This window comes from Bubalus bubalis, chromosome 3 (assembly GCF_019923935.1).
Source record: "Bubalus bubalis isolate 160015118507 breed Murrah chromosome 3, NDDB_SH_1, whole genome shotgun sequence".
Classification (NCBI taxonomy): domain Eukaryota; kingdom Metazoa; phylum Chordata; class Mammalia; order Artiodactyla; family Bovidae; genus Bubalus; species Bubalus bubalis.
The window spans coordinates 49,236,849-49,258,954 of record NC_059159.1 but is presented as its reverse complement, the minus strand read 5'-3'; the positions used below and the strand labels follow the sequence as shown (position 1 = coordinate 49,258,954).

General features: G+C 47.8%; 1 protein-coding gene across 4 annotated transcripts in view; it reads right to left on the bottom strand.

The window, feature by feature from the left end:
* Window positions 1-14,426: 14,426 nt before the first annotated feature.
* HNF1B (HNF1 homeobox B) overlaps window positions 14,427-22,106 on the bottom strand; it is a 61,289-nt gene continuing 53,609 nt past the window's right edge. For all 4 annotated transcript variants that reach the window (XM_006065501.3, XM_006065502.3, XM_006065503.3 and 1 more), the window contains exon 9: window positions 14,427-15,365. In XM_006065501.3, coding sequence (XP_006065563.1) covers window positions 15,345-15,365 — 21 coding nt within the window. In that variant the 3' untranslated portion in view covers window positions 14,427-15,344. The remainder of the gene's footprint in view (window positions 15,366-22,106) is intronic.

The following is a 22,106-nucleotide window of genomic DNA, read 5'->3' as shown; positions in this document are numbered from 1 at the left end:
CGGTAGGTAACAATGAATGGCCAGGGGAGACTTTGAAGAAAGAGAAGACAGAGGCAGTACTGGTTCCTTCAGTAGCCGTAGACCTGAGGGTCCCACTTGCAGTCTCCTCTTCCCCATCTTCATCCTTCACCAATTGCCTCCTTGACTCCCCCTACCACACCACACCCTTTCTCCCCCCATCCCCAAAACAGCACAGAGGGTCAATTTTCCCTCCCCCAGGGACAGCACTGCTGTGTTCCTGCCTCAGAAACTCTAGGTATGACCAGAGACACTGCTCCCCAGCCCCTCTTGCAAACAACGAAATGCACTGGGTGAAGAACTCCAGTGGGAGGAGGGGGAGAAGCTTCTGGAAGCCTGGGCAACACAATGCCCCCACTGGGCTGACTCTCAGGGCTTGCCTTAGGATTTCCAAAGCGTGTTCGTGACCTTTCAGGCCTGAGCCACAGGGAATGAGACAGGAAATTAAGCATTATTATTAACCAGTTCAGTGTCCAATACACTATTAGTTACGAACAGCTCCATTTCTGTCTCTTTCTCTTTCTTTCCTCCTAAATGCCCGTTATGCTACAGCTGAAGGTTCACATCCGCTGGAGTTTTACCTCCAACACTGCTCTCTGGTCCATCCCTACCCACCTGCCCCGCCCCCCCTCTCCCCCCGCCCCCAACCCCCTGACATGTTGAGATTGAGAAAAAGCTTGTTTATGATAAGACCTGGAGATCTGGAGTTATAAATCCTTCCAGGATGGCCACTCTATCTCCATGCTAATGCTGGTGGTGCCGCCCAAAAGAGGCTCACCCGGTTGTGATCCATCCCCTCTCACTCCCCAAAGCCCCTGTTCCTCTTCTGCAAACACGAGACAATGAGCAAATGGGAGTTACCTGTCTCAACAGGTGTTAGCCTGGCCTCACTTTTCTACAGGGTGATGGAGAGGTCACCTCCGGGCCCCCCCTCCCCGGGCATTCCTGTGATTGCAAAAGCCCACCTTCAGATGTGACCCTCCCTTTGGTCCACCCACGACTTCAGCTGCAGGAGGCCAAGCCCAGCTCAGTGGACTTAGAAGACCTCCCTTCAGCTGCTGAGCCCATTGGCTAGAGAGCACACAGCACCCTCGTTGTCTGGGGATGGGGAGGGGCGACTCCGGTGCTGCCACTCGGGTTTGCTCTGCCGCGCAGTCATCGTTTTTCATATTAGCGTTCTCTGCTAAGTCATGAGCCCCTTGAGGGAAGAGATTGTTTCTTATTCATCATCAAATCCCTATGCCCAGCAGACTGCACAGAACATAAATATTTAGTAAGTGACTTGGCCTAATGCTTGTCAAACTCATCACCAGCAAATATTTATTGAGGACAACTTCTGTGCAGTGATTCTGCTAAGCAGTGGTGGGCATAAAGATGAATGAGACCTCATTCCCACTCTCAGGGTTTTTGCTAGAGTCAGGGAGACCCAGAGGAGCTTCCCTTGCTAGGAGGTCAGAGGAAGGGGCAGGAGCTGGAACTGGGGACCCCGGGGAATCTGGCCACCAAAGTCTGCCAAAACGTAAACTCACTGTGGATGCCCCCAGACCCAGATAACCATTGTCTGAGCATCTCTATATATTTCAGAGTGGAGCTGTTCACTTACCGATGATCTACATGTCTAACTTTCCCCTATGTGATTCTGTGACTTTGTCTCAAATAAGTGAATAAAACCTAAAAAGTAGAGTCTTTACTTGGGAAGAATTTCTCAACCATTTGGTCCTGAGAACCAAGGAAGTGAAACTTGTCCCCGAGGAACCCCTCCCCGAGCCACACTTGTGAGCTGTGCCTGTAATTGTTTGGTTTGAGCTCTCCAGGGATTTTGAGGCCAGAGTTGCCACCGCCCTCTGGAGAAAGGAAGGTGGAAATGGAGGTGCCATTCTGGAGTTCAGGCTATCCCAACACAGCTCAGCACCTCTGTGCTGGCCACCAAGAATAGAGAAAACAATAGTGGGGTTATAACTCCTCCTCTCGGACAGAGGACTTTATATCTCCAAGAGCCTGAGAGGAAAACAAGTTAATCTCTTGGGGTCCCAGAGAGGCCAGACAATGCGGGGGCCCATTGCTGGGCCCATTGTCTCATCAAGGGCATCTTCACTGCAAGGACTGAGGGTCTAGCAGTGTTCAGGGACAGTGGGAGCACTTTCAGTGGGTGGCATTTTCCATGTGACTCTTTTAGGCTAGTGTTTCTGAAACTGTTCTACTCAAGTAACACTAGTAGCAGAGAAGAATCAACCTCACACTTCTTATTGGGCCTGAGGCTTTAGATCACTCAAACAGGAAATTTCTTTGACGCCCCATATTTGATCTTAAAAAATGCCTGTAACTTTTATATTTTCTATCATGACCTTTGAGGTTAAAATTACTTATCTCTGAATAAAATGGATGCTCCAAGATGAACTATGATTCTTATTGCTTCTTGGACCCCCGACTCACTGGCCTGTATCCCAGTTTGAGAAGAAGGTTGCCTTTCAGGACATCAGACCCAGACACCTGTTCCAACCCAAAGTGGACCTCTAACACACTCGAATGGCCCACAACCTTGATCCCAAACCACTCTTCCAGGTTTGTCCTATGCTGCCCTGTTGGCACACTCCTCCAGTCTGACCCTGGGGGATCATCCCTTCATCTCTGGATTTATCCTGGTCCCTCTAGGAGAATTTGGACATATGCTGGCCAGCAACCCCATTCTTCAGATGTCTAGAGGCAATGGGTCTAAACTTTTTTGCAATCTTCACAGAGCATGCGCAGGACCGTATGTATGAGATCCTGAGCGGGGTCGAAAATAGCTCCTAAAATGGATCCTTAATGAACGCATATCTAAAAGGTTCTTGGCTGGGGACCGTCCTTGCAATGGCCTTGGTAGGCTTTGCTTACCCTTATACAACTGCTCCATTGTACAAGGGACTGTACAAGGAAACTAGAAATCAAGGCTGCCTGCTTATGTGACGATGCAGAAGTTAGGTGATCTCAAGTTCCGAGTAGATTTATCATGGATTCACTATATCAACGGATTTCAACTTTCAAAAGAAGTGCCACTAATTCATTTATTCATTCATGAAGTTTCTATTCAGTCAACAGCCTTTTATAGAGAATCTACTGTGTACCAGGCACTATACAAGGTACTGGAGGGGCAGACGTAAACAAGAATAACATGGTCTGGGCCCTCTTAGAACTTGCTAGTAGTAGACAGAACGAAATGGTCTCCAGGAAGCGAATAGAACGAGCTCAGATGGACCAAGCCCAGGGCTTTCTGCCACTGACCACTGCTGCCTTGGGTGTCACACTAACAGCATAACGATACAGTGAGACAGTCTGGAACTAAGTCAGAGTAAGGGTGAATTGCCTGCAACTCTTCCTAGAAAGGTTAAAAAAATATAAAATGAAATTTCTCTCCAAGTTTCCTGACCGGCCCAACTGCCCCAGAGACAATGCACCCAACCCTAAGTGTGCAAACACGCCCTAGAGTGAGGAAACTCATGGTTTTGTAAAGTCCTCTCATTAGAGCAGCCACGGGATAAGGCAATGGCACCCCACTCCAGTACTCTTGCCTGGCAAATCCCATGGATGGAGGAGCCTGGTGGGCTGCAGTCCATGGGGTCGCTAGGAGTCAGACACGACTGAGCGACTTCACTTTGACTTTTCACTTTCACTCATTGGAGAAGGAAATGGCAACCCACTCCGGTACTCTTGCCTGGAGGATCCCATGGACCGGGGAGCCTGGTGGGCTGCTGTCTATGGGGTCACACAGAGTCGGACACGACTGAAGTGACTTAGCAGCAGCAGCAGAGCAGCCACGTGAATTGGCACCAGGCTCTCCTCCATGTCACAGACACAGACCCCAAGGCCTTGGAGAAGGGACACAGCCTATGGAAGCCCCCTTGGCCAAGTCAGGCCTGGGATGGGGTTTACACGGGGAGGGGAGTGGGGGCAGAGTGGGGCCTAACTGTGACTCTTGACTCTACTGGATAGTGGGGGGCTGGAAGCTCCCATAACTTGCCAGACAGATGCCCATAGTTCTGGAGAGTCTAACCACAGACACTTCTCTTTTCTCCTTAGGATCTCTTCTGGTCTGATGGCACTCATCCTGAAAGCTCTAAACTCTAGAACTTGGCCAAGAGCCGGTGGACAATGGAAACCTGGGCTTTGGAATACATCTAAACAACCCCACAGCCTGTCTCCTCCTCCCCGAAGACTGACCAATGACCCCTAAACCCCTGGATTGTTCGTAAGAAATCTAGTGTAGCCTTGGCAGCTGCTTGGATTGCCACCCTTTTCACCCTTCAACACTAGATTCTCTGCATCTTAGCCTGCACACAATTCAACCAAATCCAGAGTCAGTTAGGTTGTATAGCTAATCATGTGTAGAGTCACCTTCTTATGACATTAAGACCTCCAGGGGAGCCACTGAAAAGTCTTGTGAGGTCTGCTAATTCCCCTGCGAGTGAGGAATGTGTTTATTCTTCCAAGGGGCAAAAATCCCCCACTCAAAGTGACGCTGCCGCATTGCGTAACCAGGAACACAGGTTGTTGCTGATGTAAACAAATGGCCTGGAACAGACCTGCCAGGAGCCCGGGCTCCTTTTCCCAAAGGTGTTTCTTATGAATGGTTGTGCCGAGTGAAGCAATTTCCTGCCTTGTAAATTTCTGCCCAGCAAACCACATCTCCTATCTAGCACTGCCTGGCTCTGGGTCATAAAACAATTCCCCAGAGACCAATCAGAGCCTGATCAGGAGTCCCTGAGTAACAGGAAAATTACCCTCCACCTGCAGACGTAATGACACTCTACAAGCTAGTGGCTTTGCAGTTTCTGAACGTAAACATCACATGCCTTACCCCATGCCTCAGCTCTGCTCGTCTGAGATGTGGGGCCCACGTATCTGATTCTTAGGCCTTAGTTCACTTCTCAGAGGCACTGGCTGGCTAGTGACCCATTACCTTGACCCAAGAACCTACAGCCTGGAGAACATATTTCACTGTGTCAGATCACGGTTTGCAGAGCCAGGGCAAGAGAATTTCAGGCAGGGGGTCTTGGGCACACAGAAAACAGAAGTTTTGGGCTGAGACCATACTGGAACTGATCTGGACTTTCTTTTTGCATTTTGTGGGCCGTCGGTCTGAACTGTCTTCCCACCCCCTCCACCATCTGCCTGGTGAACTGACATTCATTCATGACGCAGTTCAAGTGTCCTCCAGGGAAACTTCTCTGATTTCCACCCAAACAGGATTTCTTCCACTGTCCTACCACTCTATCTTCTAACACTGACATAGCACATTGGTCACGATAACTTGCTAATTTTTCTGTCTCCCCCGTCAGGCAGGCAACTCCTTCAAGACATCTTGGAATATGCAGTACCCACCACTGTGCCCAGCTCAAGTCAGTGTGCAAAAGACATTTGTTGGATGAATGAGTGAATGGGCATCTATTATGTATCTCTTTGCTGCACTTAAGAGGCTTTGTATATGAAGCATGTACAAAGAATATTGTCAAAGGTATGAAGCTCTGGGTTAAGCCAGTAAAGAGAGGCATAACCTTCTGTCCTTGAGAAGTCTTCAATATGGTTATATTTCTTTGGGTGATGGGAATATTTGCCAAAGGTATAGAGATCAGAGGGCTTCCCAGGTGGTGCTAGTGGTAAAGAACCCACCTGCTAATGCAAGAGAATTGGGTTCAATCCCTGGGTTGGGAAGATCCCCTGGAGGAGGGCATGGCAACCCACTCCAGTATTCTTGCTTGGAGAATCCCATGGACAGAGGAGCCTGGCGGGGTATAGTCCAAAGAGTCAGAAATGGACATGACTGAAGCGACTTGGCACACATGCGTGTAGAGAGAGCAGACTCACAGGTAGACAGAAGTGGTTTGTTTTTGTTGTTGGTTTTCTTTTTTGCGCGTCAGCTCAGAAGCCAGAATGGGTTCCAAGCTGGTCTGTTGCTGCTAAGTCGCTTCAGTCGTGTCCAACTCTGTGCGACCCCATAGACGGCAGCCCACCAGGATCCCCCATCCCTGGGATCCTCTAGGCAAGAACAGTGGAGTGGGTTGCCATTTCCTTCTCCAATGCATGAAAGTGAAAAGTCAAAGTGAAGTCGCTCGGTCGTGTCCGACTCCTAGCGACCCCATGGACTGCAGCCTACCAGGCTCCTCCATCCATGGGATTTGCCAGGCAAGAGTACTGGAGTGGGGTGCCATCGCCTTCTCCTCCAAGCTGGTCTAACTAACCCTAATACTGAACTGGCCGTAAGACATTACCTAGGACCTCTGTTTTCATCTCTTTCCTTTCTCGTGGCCCCAATTTATAACAGTAATAACAATGACTTGCTCCTTCTTTTGAAGCTTGGGAGGCCCAGACAACAGAGGTGGTGCTAGGTATAGGCTGGGGTCATTTTCCAGGCATACAACTAGTAAACTCTGTGACATAGATACACAATGCATTCACTCAAAAAATGTTTACTGAGCGCCTAATGCATACCAGGTATTAGATGTTGGGGACAAAACAGTGAATAAAACTTTTAAGTCCCCACTCTCACAGAACTTACACTTCAGTTAGGGGCAGGCATTCAGTGACGATGGGGATGGGGATCATCGTGTTCTCTCTCACATGGTCCAGAAAGACTGGATGCAAATAACTAACATTTAGTGCAGACTTTCTCAGGTAAAGGACTTGATCCACCTTGTATCTCATTTAATCCCTACAACAACCCCATTTTCAGATAATACAACAGGTTCAGAGAAGTTAAGCACCCTTCCCAAGCTTACACAGCTGGTAAATGGTAGAGTCAGGATTTGAACTTCAGTTTGCCTGACTCGCCCAGCCTGAGCTCCTCATCACGACTCTGTATGGCAGAGGTAAATATTTACCAGCTGAACAAAGGGCTGGATGAATGGTTAACCATCACGACAGTAGCGGCCTGTTGTTTTGCTTCCATGATACAAACGTGAGCACCATGTTTTAAGTTTTTCATTTACTAATTGTGTCCAGCTTTTCCAAAGTGTGACTCCACAGAAGGCAGATTTCATAAAGATGAACAAACAAGTGTCTTTCTCCTGCTCATCTGTATTTCCTGGGGAAGGCAAGCTCTTTTACAAAAATAATCATGAATTATCATTGATGAAGCTGTGCCAAAGAAACTAGCACCTTCAGTTTTCTTTCCTGGGTTTGTGGTAAAGTCTGTATTAGACTGTACGTGTGTGAGTGTGCACGCACATGCACGCACACACGCCTAGTGGCTCAGCTGTGTCTGACTCTTTGTGGCCCCTCAGGGACCGCAGCTTGCCAGGCGTCTCTGTCCATGGAATTTTCATTCAAGAATATTGGGGCGGGTTGCCATTTCCTACCTCAGGGGATCTTCCTGAGCCAGGGATCGAACCCGTATCTCCTGCATTGGCAGGCAGATTCTTTAACCACTGAGCCACCTGGGCAGCCCTTTAGGCTGTATAACAACCCCCCAGAATATCAGGTCTGAATCTTTGGGAGCCGTCAAGGACTGTCAAGGACTCTTTTCCTTAAAGGTGAAGAGTTTTGGCAGATGTGATGAAGGAAGAATATCCTGGATAGTCTGGGTGGGCCCTACATGTGATGACATGCATCCTTAGAGGGAGGAGGAAGAGGGAGACTTGACCACAGGAGAGAGGACAGTGTGACCGGGGAGGCAGGGACTGGAGGGACCTGGCCGTTAAGTCAGGGACCCGGGAGGCTGCTAGCGCTGCAGAAGGCAAGGCAGATTCTCCTCTATAACCTCTGGAAGGACTTGGCCCTGCCAACACCTGGCTTGGGCGTGATGCCACTGGTTTTGGACTTCCAGCCCCAGACGGTCAGAATATATATTTCTGGTGTTTTAAGCCCCTGAGCATGTGGTCACTTGTTAGAGCAGCCACAGGAAACTAATACAGTTCTTCTAGAGAAGGAGACAGCGGGGAGAACAAATTTTTGACCACCAGTGTAGGTGATTCAGAATTACGCTCTCTTTTAAAATGAAAAAATATGAGGTTGGCCAAAAAATTCGTTTGGGTTTTTCATAACATCTTATGGAAAAACTCAAGTGAATATTTGGTCAACCCAATAGAATTACCACATGATCCAGCAATCCCATTCCTGGGCATTTATCTAGATGAAACTTTAATCCAAAGAGATCCATGAATCCCTCTGTTCATAAAAGCACTATTCACAATAGCCAAGACATGGAAGCAACCTAAATGTCTATCAACAGATGAATGGATAAAGAAGATGTGGTGCCTATGTATGATGGAATACTACTCAGCCATAAAAAATAATGAAAGAATGAAATAATTTGCAGCAGCATGGATGCCACTCGAGGTAAATGAAGTAAGTTAGAAAGAGAAAGACAAATACTACAGGATATCACTTGTATGTGGAATCTAAAATACAACAGAGTACTTCCCTGATGGCTCAGTGGTAAACAATCTGCCTGTCAGTGCAGGAGACATGGGTTTGATCCCTGGTCTGGAAAGATGCCACATGCCGTGGAGGAACTAAACCCACGTGCCACAACTGTTGAACCTGGGTTCTAGAGCCTGGGAGCCTGGGCTAGCGTGCAGCAATGACTGAAGACTGCATACTCTAGAGCCTGTGGTCCACAACAAGGGAAGCCGCCACAGTGAGAAGCCTGCGCATTGCAAAGAGAGAGTAGCCCCCAATCTCTGCAACTAGAGGAAGCCTGCACACAGCAACAAAGGCCCAGAGCAGTCAAAAGTACATCGATGAATAACTTAAATATGACACAAATGAAACAGATGCAGACTCATGGACACAGAGAACAGGCTTGTGGTTGCCAAGGGGGATGGGGTTGGGGGAGTGGTGGAGTGGAAGGTTAGAGCTAGCAGATGTAAGCTATCATATGTGGAAGAGACAACAAGATCCTACTGTGTAGCACAGGGAACTATAGCCAATAACATGTCATAGACTATAACGGAAAAGAATACAAAACCTGAATCCCTTGGCTTTACAACAGAAATGAACAGAACGTTGTAAATCAACCACACTTTAATTAAAACAAACAAACATACATTCTGTTGCTAGTCAAGACGCCTCCAAGAAATCCCTGTCTTGGAAAGCAAGGGGATCCCCCTACCAAAATGACCCCACCTCCTTTCCCACCCCCGCATCCTTCTCTCAGCTTTGTGTTGCTTTTCATTACCTATCAATCAATATCTGGCATATTGTATACTTTGCTTATTTCGTTATTGTTGGCTCCCTCCCAGTTGACTGTAAGCCCCATGAGAAGAGGAACATTTTTTTAACTGCTTTTCTCTCCATGCCCAGAAGAGTACGTAGTAAGCACTCAATAATTTATTGAGTGTTTCTTGGATGAATATCAGATGTCAGGTTACTGTCACCTGGCGAGCCCTGACATCACAGCATGCCATACTACCCAGATGCTTCCTAATGTGCCAGTTTACAAAATGCCTGACACAGAGTCTCTGTCCAGGTAATCCTGCTTTCTGTAGCATCAATTTCTATTTCCTGCTTTGTTCAGGCCCCAGACCTTGGAATTCTCTTTGATGTCACATAAAAACTATTAGAAAATCCTAGTGCCTTCAGATCCTCTCCCTTTAAAACCATATCCACAATCAGACAGGCTCTCCTCACCTCCACCACCAGCCCCTGGTATCAGGCTCCAGTGATGCAATGACTTCCTGATGGTCTCCTTGCTGCCACTCTTGGGCCTTCCCTACAACTCAGCAGCCAGGGGGATCCTTTTAAAGCATAAGCCAGGGACTTCTCTGGTGGTCCAGTGGTTAAGATGCTGCACTTCCAATGCAGGGGGCCTGGGGTTTGATCCCTAGTCAGGAAAGTAGATTCTGCATGTTGCAACTAAGAGCCCACATGTGGCAATGAAGATACGGCACAGCCAAAAAAAAGCAAAACAGCATAAGACAGATCTTGCCTTTGCTCTGCTCACAACTTCCTGATGGCCTCCAGCTCCTTCAGAATAAAAGTCCTTCCAGTAGCTTATAGCAGTCCTTACCAAGGTGACAAACTCCTTGTCGCTGGTCATCACCCCCAGCCAGCACTCTGCTCACACCCTGACCCCCACGCTCCCTCTCACTCAGCTCTGTAGCTGCTCCTGTCTCCCTGCTGCACTGTTCACAGATCACCTGGCATGACCATACACACGTGCGCATGCTCACTGCCTGCCTCCCTCCCTAACCAGAGTGTGACGCTCACAAGCGGAAATGAACTTTCATCTATTTGATTCATTGATGTATTCTCGGGGTCTAGAACAATGGTGCCTAGCACACAGTAGATGTATTTCTTTTTTTTTCTGTTCTTTGGCCATGTAGCATGTGGGATCTTAATACCCCAACCAGGGATTGAACCTGCATTCTCTGCATTGCAACTGCAGAGTGTTAACCCCTGGACTATCAGGGAAGTCCCAGTAAGTATTTCTTGAATAAACAAATGAGAAATATTATTTTGGGCTAGATGATGTTTCCAAAAGCAAAGGGATACACAGAGGCTTTATAATGGCTTAGGAAATCAGGCATGCTTTCCTTAGAGTGTGATTTTTTTTTTTTTTTTGTCTTTTAAAAAACCAACTTTATCTTTTTATCCCTTTCATAATTAATTGGAAATCATTTAATATAATTGCTTTATTAAGGATGTCTGAACAATAGAGCACAGGAAGGAAACCAGCCTTTGGAGGATATCCCAGTATGTATCTAGTGAGACAATTAAGTGTGTGGAAACTGCAAAGAAATTTTCGGTGGTCTGTTGGCATACACATCCATATACAGACTGCAAAAAACCTGCTTTGATGATTTCTGCTTTTGATGCCATTCCCCTCATGTTTGTTCTGCTCATTCTTCCTTAGAAAGTGGGAAACTGCCTGCAATGCGGGAGACCTGGGTTCGATCCCTGGGTTGGGAAGATCCCCTGGAGAAGGGAAAGGCTGCTGCTGCTAAGTCACTTCAGTCATGTCCGACTCTGTGCGACCCCACAGATGGCAGCCCACCAGGCTCCCCCGTCCCTGGGATTCTCCAGGCAAGAACACTGGCCAGTATTCTGGCCTGGGGATTTCCATGGTGTGTGTAGTCCATGGGATTGCAAAGAGTCAGACATGACTGAGCAACTTTGAAAAGAAAGGGAAAAAACTGGTCATCCAGGCATGTGTGAAGGTCTGCATACCCCAAAGATTCATTAATAAAATACTGTCATGTTATAAATCTTATCTGACAATCTAGTATTTACCCAGCTGGAATGACCTCTGTATGAAAGAGAGAGACAGACAGACTAAGACAGAGAGAGGCAGAGAGAAGGAGGGAAGGAGGGAGACAGGGAGGGGCTTTATAGACATTTTATTTAGCTGATTGCAACTTCTTGTAAATATTCAGTCTGTTTGAAACAACTGGGAAGTGTTTAAAGTATTTTAAAAAACATGGATTTGTCACTGTGTGGCAAATCCACTGTGTGGTCCATTATTGGCAATCTGTTCAGAACAGATTTCAGTGGCGTTTATTTGAATTTCTTCCTCATTCATAGGGGACACCTCAGCTCTGATTGTCCTTGGGAGCAACTTCACTCCTGCCTCTTCCTGACCCACTGTTCCTAGATCCCTGTATTTCCCATCACCACCCCACCACCACCAACGCCCTCAACCTTTAGGAGTTTATAGCCAGCTTTAGTCCTAGCTTCCTGGCTCTCTGTCATCTCCTCCCAATCATCCCCACCTTTTACCTTCTTCTTCCCCCAAAGAGACAGACTCCGCAGTCAAGCCTGCCCTCTCTCTCCTCAGACCTCTTCTCCCTGACTCATCCTTGGTTCTCTGCTTGGTTGGTCATGTACCATAGACATGAGCAAAATCATTTCACCAATTATTGGCAGTTTTCTTTACCAAACATCACATTTGTGATGAGGGTATCTGGAAAGATCAACCAGGTCCAGAAGAATATATGAGAAGGCACTCTGGAATTGTCATTTATAACCTTATTGCTACTTCTATCTCGGGTATGCCTTTAGAAAAGGTATATGGATTCATTACATATTCTAATGTATTATCTATAGATTATAAGATAAAGTCAAGCATGTATCTGTTGATACTTTTTAAGTTGTCTAGAAGCCGTCTTTATACTTAAAAATGTCTCTTAATAGTAGGCTTCACTGGTGGCTCAGATGGTAAAGAATCTGCCTGCAGTGCAGGAGACCTGCGTTTGATCTCTGGTTGGGAAGATCCCCTGGAGAAGGAAATGGTAACCCACTCCAGTATCCTTGCCTGGAGAATTCCACGGACAGAGGAGCTTGGCGGGCTTCAGCACATGGGGTCACAATGAGCTGGAGAGAACTGAGCGACTATCACTCACTCTGGGACGAGAGAATAGTTAACACACAGTATTCACGATGTACCAGGCCCACGTCCAAGCACTTAACAAGCATGAACTCATTTACTCAACAATCCTATACAGTAGGTACTACTACAATCACCCAATTTTCCGTAGGAGGACAATGAGGACAGGGTTAGGTGGTGATGCTGGAGATCCTAATCAAGCCATTCTGGCTCCAAAAAGAACATCAGAGACCTTCTCCCCAACCCAGAGCTCAGATTCCCTGCTTGTCTACACTGTGTTCTTATCCACCTGAATCCAGTAGTTAACACTCCAGTTCTCTCTGCTTTTGGGGGAAATAATTTACTGTTTGGCATGGACCATTCAAATCCACTGTAAGGCAGGTTTCCATGACTGATTTCATTGCTTATCCACAATGTGAAAGTTAAATCTGCCTTCCCCAGAGCTCACCCAAGAAACCACAGCAGGTCATGGTGAAAACAGAATTGTCTATTAGCCTGAGCTCAGGGTGTAAAGAGATCTTCTGAAAATATTAGTCCGTAAGGAACTGATCCTTTGGCTCCTGGCTCCCCCAAACAATATTATTTAGGCTAAAGCATTCAAGAGAAAATTCATGGTTGGGTTGAAAAGGGTTGGGGCCTCGGCCAAGTACCATGTGAAAAAAGAGGCCAAGATTTGCTGTCTCTGGTTGAGACAGCATTTGAGACTCCTGGATCACTAAGAACTGCATCTCCCACTACACCAGGATTTTGAAAAACCTGTTGCTTGGGGTAGGAATTCCCAAGCGACTGGTCCATACGGGAAGAAGGCATGGGGGGCTTTAGTTGCAGATGAATCTTTGGAGGGGGTAATGCCCACCTGAGTCCATGCACAGTGAGCCTCCTTGCCACTCTTAGAGTCAGTGAGAAGAGAGATTGGCTTTAGAAGGGAGTGCTCTCAGCTACCAGGATCACCTTGTATGAGTCTTGGTCCACACAGGGTCTAGTTAAGAAAAGTTCCTAGAGATTTCCGCCCCTCCCCAAGTCCTCCACACTCCCGGATGACTTCTTGAGTAATTAAGACCTCCTGGGTTTTCAGGATTATTACAATAATGCAATGTAATAGATATAAAATCTACCAAATGCAGATACTTACTGCCCCAAAAACAATGTGAATTCAAACATAGGGCTCCAGTCGAGGCTGGAGTTCAAGACCTATATTCCCTTCCTCTTCCTGAACTCACAGGAGCCAACGAATAAGCCATCTCCACCAGAGTCAGCAAATCCTGGCCTCTCTTGACACAAGGTGCTCGGCTTTGGCCCCGGCCCTTTTCAACCCATCCGTGAATTTTCTCTCGACCACTTTAGCCCAAATAATATTGTCTGGAGGGGAGCCAGGAGCCAAAAGAGGTCAGCATTTCTAACAGTCTCCATCCCTACCCTGGGCTCTCAGTACCTTTGCCTGGCTCACTAAGAACTGCATCTTCTACTACTTTGAGATTTTGAAAAACCTGTTGCTTGGGACCTCTTCAGCATGATGCCCTCGCTTGCAGCCAGCTTGGGAACTGCTCTGTCTAGAAGCCAGAAATCACAGGCTGGTAAGTCTGTGCTGGAGACGGCAAGGAGGAAAGGTCTTTCCTCCCTCTTCCTAGAGTCAACGCTGGATTATTTGTGGCAAAGTGCCTGCTAGAGAGTGTTTAGCCCTCTGGCTTTTCACCTTTGGGACTATTTGTCTTCAATACTATCCTTACCGGAGGCAAGAACCCGGGCAGGAGGTGATACCCACAGGAGCCATTCTCCTGACTACAGCCCCATGGGAGGGAAGAAAGGTTGGAGTTCATGCTTACAATGAAGCTGACAATGTTACCCACGGTGATTCCACGTTTCCTACTTTTTCTTCTGTTCCTGTGACCAACAGTCACCGAGAGTTGGCTCCAAGTCTACTCCGATGAGTCATAGAAAGACAAAGTATTGGAGTCTGACTGGGGGAAAAAACATTTCTTACCTTAGCAATAAGGCTGGCAGTGAGCCCCATGGAGTAAATGGAAAATTCCAAGACCAGGGGCCAGGGGTTCTTGGAGAAACCAAGGCAGGGAAAGCATCAGAGGTAGAAATATGAGACTCTGGGCCATGATAAAATAAATTGTTTTAATGGGAGGTTTTCTGAAAGGTCAACTTTTTCTTGTGCTATCAAACAGCCAGCGTCCCTGCCTTGGGGTTTCCTGGGGCTGTCCTGGCTGGCCCCCCAACCCTTCCGGAAGCTAAGACACTACTCTGACACTCTGTTCAGCCCTTCCAGGGACCCAGAGGTGTGTCTTAACATCAGGAGATCAGAGTGAGCTGGCAGTCAGTCCAAAATACACAGTCTCTGTGTGTGTCCAGGGCTGAGGAAGCGGGTCAAGGGCTTCACTGCTGCCTTAGGTATTTCTCCGTGGGGGAAGAGAGAGGGGGAGAATCACTTTGAAAATTCAACTCTGACCTTTACAAAGAAAATCGATAGACGCTTTAGTATTATATACAGGGCAGAGGGGAGAGGAAGTAGAGGGGGAAAATTGCACTTAATTACAGTAGTTTATAGTTTACACCCATTGGACAAATTTACTTCTTTAAAAGAAATCTCCAGATCAGCTGGGATGGGGGGCGGGACAGGGGGAGGTGGCTGATATTTACATTGTGTTTGGCTCAGTTCAATAGCACGTGTCCTCCTCTTCTCATTTCAGTAACAGATTCAAGTTTTCACTTCAGTTTGTTCGATGAAAGAGAGTGATGTAGACGCTACGGCTTTCTCTCTTCCTCTTCCGCCGCTTCTTTGTCCCCTGCCTCTAGGACAGACCAGACTTCTTGGGAGAGGCATCGTGACAATACTGCATAGAAGGGGCTGCGCCTGTCAGAGCCAGTGTCCGAGGCGCCGGCAGGACTGCAGGTGAGCAGGGACCTCTCGCAGGTGCTGCATGTCGGGTCACTGTGCTTCTCCGTGACAGCTGCCCAGAGGGTGATGATGTGGAAAATAAGGGTCCTTGTTGCTGTGCACAAAGTAAGTGATGTGTGGGCATCACCAGGCTTGGAGAGGACACTGCAGAGAGAGAGGAGAGACAGCTCAGCTATGCGCCTCTGGTGGGGACCTGGGCCCTTAGTGTCTGGCTTCTCTGGGGGAGCTGAGACCCAACTCAACCAGCAAAGAGCTGGAGGCTGGAGGTGTGGGGACCCTGTGCCCTCAGAGTCCTGCAGGGCTGGTCCTGAAACACGCTCCCTTTAGCAAAATCTAGGAGCCGGCCACTCCTAGAAGAGAGAAGTGAATTGCCAATTGCCTTGAAATAGTCATAACTTGCTGACCTTTATCCTGAAATGGGACTCCTCTTCCTGTGAGAGTGCTTTTTATAAATTGCTCAGTTTGGTGGCAATGACAGCTGGATGGGGAGCTTTTGCTTTTGAAGGAAGTAAGGGTCTCATTCTAAGAAATCTAAGAGCAGGGGTCCCCCAGATTCCTTCCCAAACGGAGTAGCAGAGATCCTGTTAAAAGGTAGATTCTGACTCAGTGGGCCGGGGGTGGGCCTAAGAACCTGCATTTCTAGTCAGCTCCCAGGTTGGGCTGATGCTGCTGGTCTGTGCTGAGCCCCAAGGCCACAGAGCACAAGAGAAAATCACCACGTACTAATGCTCCATCAGGAAAAAGTGTGGAAAATTGCAAAGTGCCTTCTATAATGCTTGCTACTACCAAGACAAGAAATCAGAGAACTGGGATCCAAGGGCTAAAGGCCTTTGAGACCAGGCTTCTGGGTGGGTTGGGGCAGGAGACCCAGCATGGAGGAGTCCCTGAGAAGAGCCAGACCCCCATGTGGGGCAGCCTCCACTCCCAGAGCCGTGGGCCTCGCTCATCTCAACTGTCATGCAAGATCACAGCTCGCGTTTTCCTTCCGGGGAGTCCCTTTTCCCCAGCTTTGCTTCTCTTCCTTCCCCTTCCCCTTTGTTGTCATCTCAGAGGAAGGTTCTGCCCTTTGACTTAACGGTTCATTTTCTCAAGACTCCCCCTCAAACACTCCCCCTTCCATACACAGACACAGACACAGCCACACACAACACGTTCACATATCTATCACACTGTTGAAGGCCTCTTATCCCACTATTATTCCATTAACCAGTTCTCCCAGCCATAACCTTGTATGGGGCTGCTATTATGTCCATTTTATAGATTAGGAAAGCAAGGTCAAAGAGAGTTCAGGAATTGCCCAAGGTTTCGGAATTAGGAGAGTGTGGGGCCAGAGATTCAAACCAGTTCTGGGAGACCTCCCAGACAGTGTTCTTTACATTACACTGAGGTTAAGAGCCTTCTATTAGCTTTTTTTTTTTTTTTAATATTTATTTATTTGGCTGCGCCAGGTCTTAGCTATGACATGAGAACTCTTAGTTGCAGCATGTGGGATCCAGTTCTCTGACCAGGGATAATCCGGGCCCCTGGCCTTGAGGGTGTGGAGTCTTGGCCACTGGACCACTAGGGAAGTCCCTACGCGCTTTGCTCTTATTCAAACTCCTTTCTCTGGGCCTTGGTTTCCCCACCTTTATGATGAAGGTTGTTGGGGGATTAGATGGGCTGCTAGGCGTGCTGTCCTCCCCATGGTGCTGGTACAACTGTCCTTGTTAAGCTGCCTGGGGTGCCCTGGTCTGGGCTGCTCCCTGTGCTCCCCCGCCACCCCCCAGAGCTCCTCAGAGCGGGGCTGAGTGGTGCGTCCATGTTGCGGAGACAGGTTTCTGGCCCTTCTGCATTCTTGAGCCCCTGGGCAGGGTCCTCTGATATCTTTTGCCTCCTCTTCCTCCCTCCACCCACCCCTGCTCTCTCCAGTCCCTTTACTCCTCACTATCAAGCTTTTTCCAATTTTCAGATTTCAGGTGGAGGAGAGAGAAAACGGCTTGTGACCTTGCAGGTTTCAATGGAAGAGCAAACACCAAGAACAGATAAGCAGACGCCAGCAAGATTCTATGACCTGTCATTAGGGATGGGCTTCCCAGCTATCAAATGTTTGCTCACATAATAAAATGGTGGCAGAGCCCTAAATGTTGTCAAAGGAACTAGAGTTATTTGCCCCCTTCAGAGTCTAAACACAAACATCTGATAAGGGGCGTGCTGGGCTCCCTCAGAACAGAGGCCCGGCTCAGCCAGCCCCGCAGGGACCCTGCCTGGGGGTCCCCGAGTGACTACAGAGCCCTCCGTCTGGAGGGTGGGGCGGCTGGAGGATTCTTAAGGACGTCCTCACCCTAAGAAGATCTAATCCATAATGGGAAGAACTGACATCTACTGAGGTCCTACTGTGTGCCAGGCTGCATTGCTAAGGAAAGCCTTGACACGCATCATTCCATAGAATTCTCACATCACGCCTTTGAATCATCATTCATTCATTTAACATGGTTTTGTGGGTCTTCCCTATGCTCAGCACTTTCGCAGGCACTGGGCATGCAGCTGTGAACGGGACTCTGTCCCCACCCGCACTGAGCTGACATTTTAGTGAGAGTTTTGAACAATGAACGAGTTAAGAAATGCATCACATAAAAATTCAGAAGGAGATGGACACTCTCGAAAGATAAGCATGATAAAAGTCACAATGGCTAGAGGGAAGGGGGAAGAAATTATGCAGGGGGGTTGGGAGGTGATCCCCCCACTCTCTGAGGTTTGAGCTGGATGCAACGAGCATATGCAAAGATGCACACTAAAGTACACTCCAGCAGAAGGTGCCGCAGGAGCAGAAGTCCTGCGGTGGGAGCCCTTCAGCTCTGGTGCGGCTGAAGCCGAGGGACAGAGGAAGGAGAGGCTTCAGTCTGACCACATAGGGTCTTGGAAGTCTCTGCTTCAGTCTAGTTACAACCAGAAGCTAGTGGAGACTTTTGACAGGGGTGGGGGGTGGGGATGACATGATGGGTTTTCCTTTCTCAGAGACCACTCTGGCTGCTGAGTAGTGAACAGAGCACACCCATCTCTGTGGGGCAAGAATGGGAAGTTAGGGGCTGCTGCAGGAGCACAAGACTAATGGGGTGGGTAAGAAGCAGTCAGGTAGAGGATGCATTTTAAAGTACCCTTAGCAGAACTCGTTGATGGACGGGATGTGGAATGCGGGGTGTGAAATGATCACAGGTAATCTCAGGGGTCTCACCTGAACAACTGATGGCATTTTTGGAAATGGACAAGCCCAAGCAGAAAGCAATTTCAGTCAGGAGAAACTGGGGCAAAATGAAGAGCTGCTGTGTTAGGCAGACTTGATCTAAGATGCTAGTGAGGTATATTAGGCGTGCACCTGTACTTGCCAAAGAGGCACTGGGTTTGTGAATGTGCCCTGAAGGGAGAGGTCAGTACCGGAGATGGAATTATAAGACCCATGGTCGTGTACACCTGACCCAAATTCATGCGACTGGAGATCACCCAGGAATAAACATGGAGGAGAAGAGGCCAAAGAATGAGTCCCAGAGCCCCTCAACTAGTAAATGTTGCAAAGATGAGCTGGCAGCCAAGGAAATGAGGAGTGGCCAGTGCCATAGGAGGAGAACCAGGAATGGGTAATGTCCTAAGACTCAAGAGAGAAAAAGAGGGAGTGATCGGCTACGTCAGAGATAGAGATTGAGAAGTAACCACTGGATCTGGCAATGTGGAGATATTAGTGAACTGGACAAGAGGGGTTTCAGGAATGTGCGGACAAAAGCCAGTCTGCAATGCTCTCAAGAGAGAACTATGGGGGCGTACAGGTCTCTGTACAACCCCCACCCCAGGTATATACAATAGAATGCTGCTGCTGCTGCTGCTGCTAAGTCGCTTCAGTCTATGCAGCCATAAAAAAGAATGAAATTTCACATTTGCAACAGCATAGATGGATTAGGAGGGCATCATGCTTTAGTGAAATAAGTCAGACAGTGGAAGACAAATACTGTATGGTGTCACTACATGTGGAATTTAAAAAATACAACAAACTAGTGACTATAATAGAAAAGAGACAGACTCACAGATATGGAGAACAGACCAGTGGTTACCAGTGGGGAGAGGGGAGAGGGGTGGGACAAGAGAGGAAATTAAGAGGCACAAACTACTATGAATAAAATATATAACCCACAAGGATCTAATGTGCAGCATGGATACTGGAATATAGCCAATATTTTATAATAACTATAAATGAAGTATAACCTTTAAAAATTGTGAATTGCTATGGTGAAACTCAGAGAATAAAGCAACTATACCTCAACAAAAATAAGAAAATAAAAAGAATTGGGGGTGACGAAGTGGAGACAGTGAATACAGATGATTATTAATAATCTATTAAGGTAGATTAATGATAGCTCTATTCATTACAAGTAATGATTATACTTGCAGTGTTTTAGATGAGGGAACTGAGGCTTAGAGAGATTTTAAATGACTTGCCCAGGATGTCTCAACAGAAAACCCACTATGTAAGATTACTGCCTTTTATCTTCTGAGTGGGACACCAGGGGGAAATAAATGCCCTTTACCATTTAAAATCCTCCTTCCTAAGCTCGAGAGACACCCAAGGTTACCCTCAGGGAAAGCCAAGGTTGACCCAGCTGCCACAGACTGGGTGTTCCCAGCCAAGCACTGAGCTGAGTGTTTTACAAGTTTTATTGCATTTTGCCCTTTCAATGATCCCACAAAGGAGAAATCGTTATCTTCATATTACAGGTAAGAAAACTGAAGTTCAGAGAGGCTGGACCTTTGCCTTTGGTCACATAGGTAGAAAGCGGCAGAAGCTGGGGACGGGGTCTGTCTAATTCCCACATTGGCTCTTTACCATCAAGCCCACACTGCCTCACCACTGCGGGGGGCGGGGGGGAAGGTCGGGAGCGCGTGGGAAAGGGGTAGGAGCGGGTGGTGGGGTGGGTGCAGTTTCAGGGGATTTATGATGAGGCTGCCCACCTCCTTCTCATCAGCACCCCTGATGGGTGACTGCACTGGGCAGAGGGTGGGGTCGAGGGGGTGGTGGTCCTCTCCTGACCTCTCTCTATATAAACTAGGAAGTGGAGCAGTGGGTAGAGTTGTGGAAACAGGAGTCTGCTCACAACCTGCCCACACTTGTTTTAGCCAAGGCTGGTGCTTGCTGTGGTCTGGTTTCCAGGCTAGAGGGCTGTTGTTTTTGCAGGAGGTTCAGGCAGAGACCCACTTAGATGGTAATTCGCCAGGACTCATTGTGGGGTGGGGAGGGGAGGCTGGTGACAGGAGACAGGCTCTGGAAAGGACAGAGGGCAGTAGCTGCCAAGGATTCCCAGCAAGAAAGTTCCAGCCGGAGGTTTCTGAAACATGATCCACAAGGTCTTGCGGCATGCCTGTCTTGACAGTGGAAAACACTGGGAGACAAGGTCAAATCCTGGCTTTAGCCTCAGGCCGGCATAACCTTGAGTCATTTTTATAAGCACTTTAAAAATGGATCTTAGAAGGTGAGTGTTGTTGAGTGGATTTGGAGTGAGAAGAACCAAAGTCTGGAACTCTAGCTCCAGATTTACCATCCTGTATGCTTAGCCAGATTCCACCCCATCTTTGAATCTCTGTTTTTGGCTCTGTAAATTAGGCATAAAAATTTCTACCTTGCAGGAGGGTTAGCCAGGAAAGGTAAGATGGAAAATCACCTGGAGTGCTACATGGCAAATGGGAGGTACTCAAAAAAAAAATGCTAGATTTGAATGTATTCATTCATTCACTCATTCATTCACTCACTCATTCATATTTACTGAATATCTACTAAAGGCCAGGCATTTGGCCACACACAAAGGGCTTGGGTGCTTTGAAAGGCCTGAACTACTGGCTTTTTTTCCTGGGAGGTGGGTGAAAGGGCATCCTTGTGTAGCAGGACAGTGGGAAGCAGGGATCTGGAGCCCCAGCCCAGGAGGCAGCATGTGCCAGAGAAATGGTCCCAACCCTGAGACATGTTATTGTCAGAACCTCCTTTGACCACGTGCAGACCAAGCAGTGAGTTCAATCCTGAAGGACCTAATGGAAGGTGTCTTCTAAGGGATCACAGACAGAAAGGGGTAGGAACAGGAAGGAAGCTGTCACTTCGAGCATATGACTCAGTACCAGGCATGATCTTCAGGCACTTTGAATATTCTGTATGAGGGAGGTGGGAGCTTCCCCTTTGGAGATGAAGAACCTGAGACTCACAGCCCTGAATTAACTGCCCAAGGTCATGGAGCAGGTGTGAAGGAGCCAGGATTGGCTCAGACCCTTTTCCTAGCATTCTACAATGCCTCTAAAGCAGCCCTGCCCAGGATGGGTCCCGGTTCAATGCCCACATTGGCACAGGAGAGATTCTGAGAAGCCCTGTCCTGTGGGGTTTCTGCTAAACCCAGCTGTTCCCCCAACACATTTGGCCAAGGAATCTTCCTCTCCTTATGTCATGGGCTCCTGGTTCCTAGCAATAGTCTTGAAATGCTTTTCGGAAAAGAACACTTTCAAACAACAAAAAAGCAGAATTGCCACCAATTCCCTTCTGAAACTCACTTCTAACCCTTTGCCTTCAGAACAGAGTGTGTACAACTTTTCCTCCCCTTGGGTTCCTCCTGCTGCCAGGAGGCGGCATCTTCACTCTCCTCTTATTCCATGTTTCCTACCCTCTCTTCTCCTGTTGTTTGCAGGAAGAAAGTTTCCTGACTGGAATATAGTTATGTAGGTTTAATTTTTACTCTTGTTCCTGACTGTTACAGACCACAAGAGCAGTGACTACCATAGGCGTTTTAAAGACGGGTATTGCCAGGACTTTCCCGGTGGTCCAGTGGTTAAGAATCTGCCTGCCAATGAACCTGGTCTGGGAAATAAGGTCCCACAAGCCTTGGC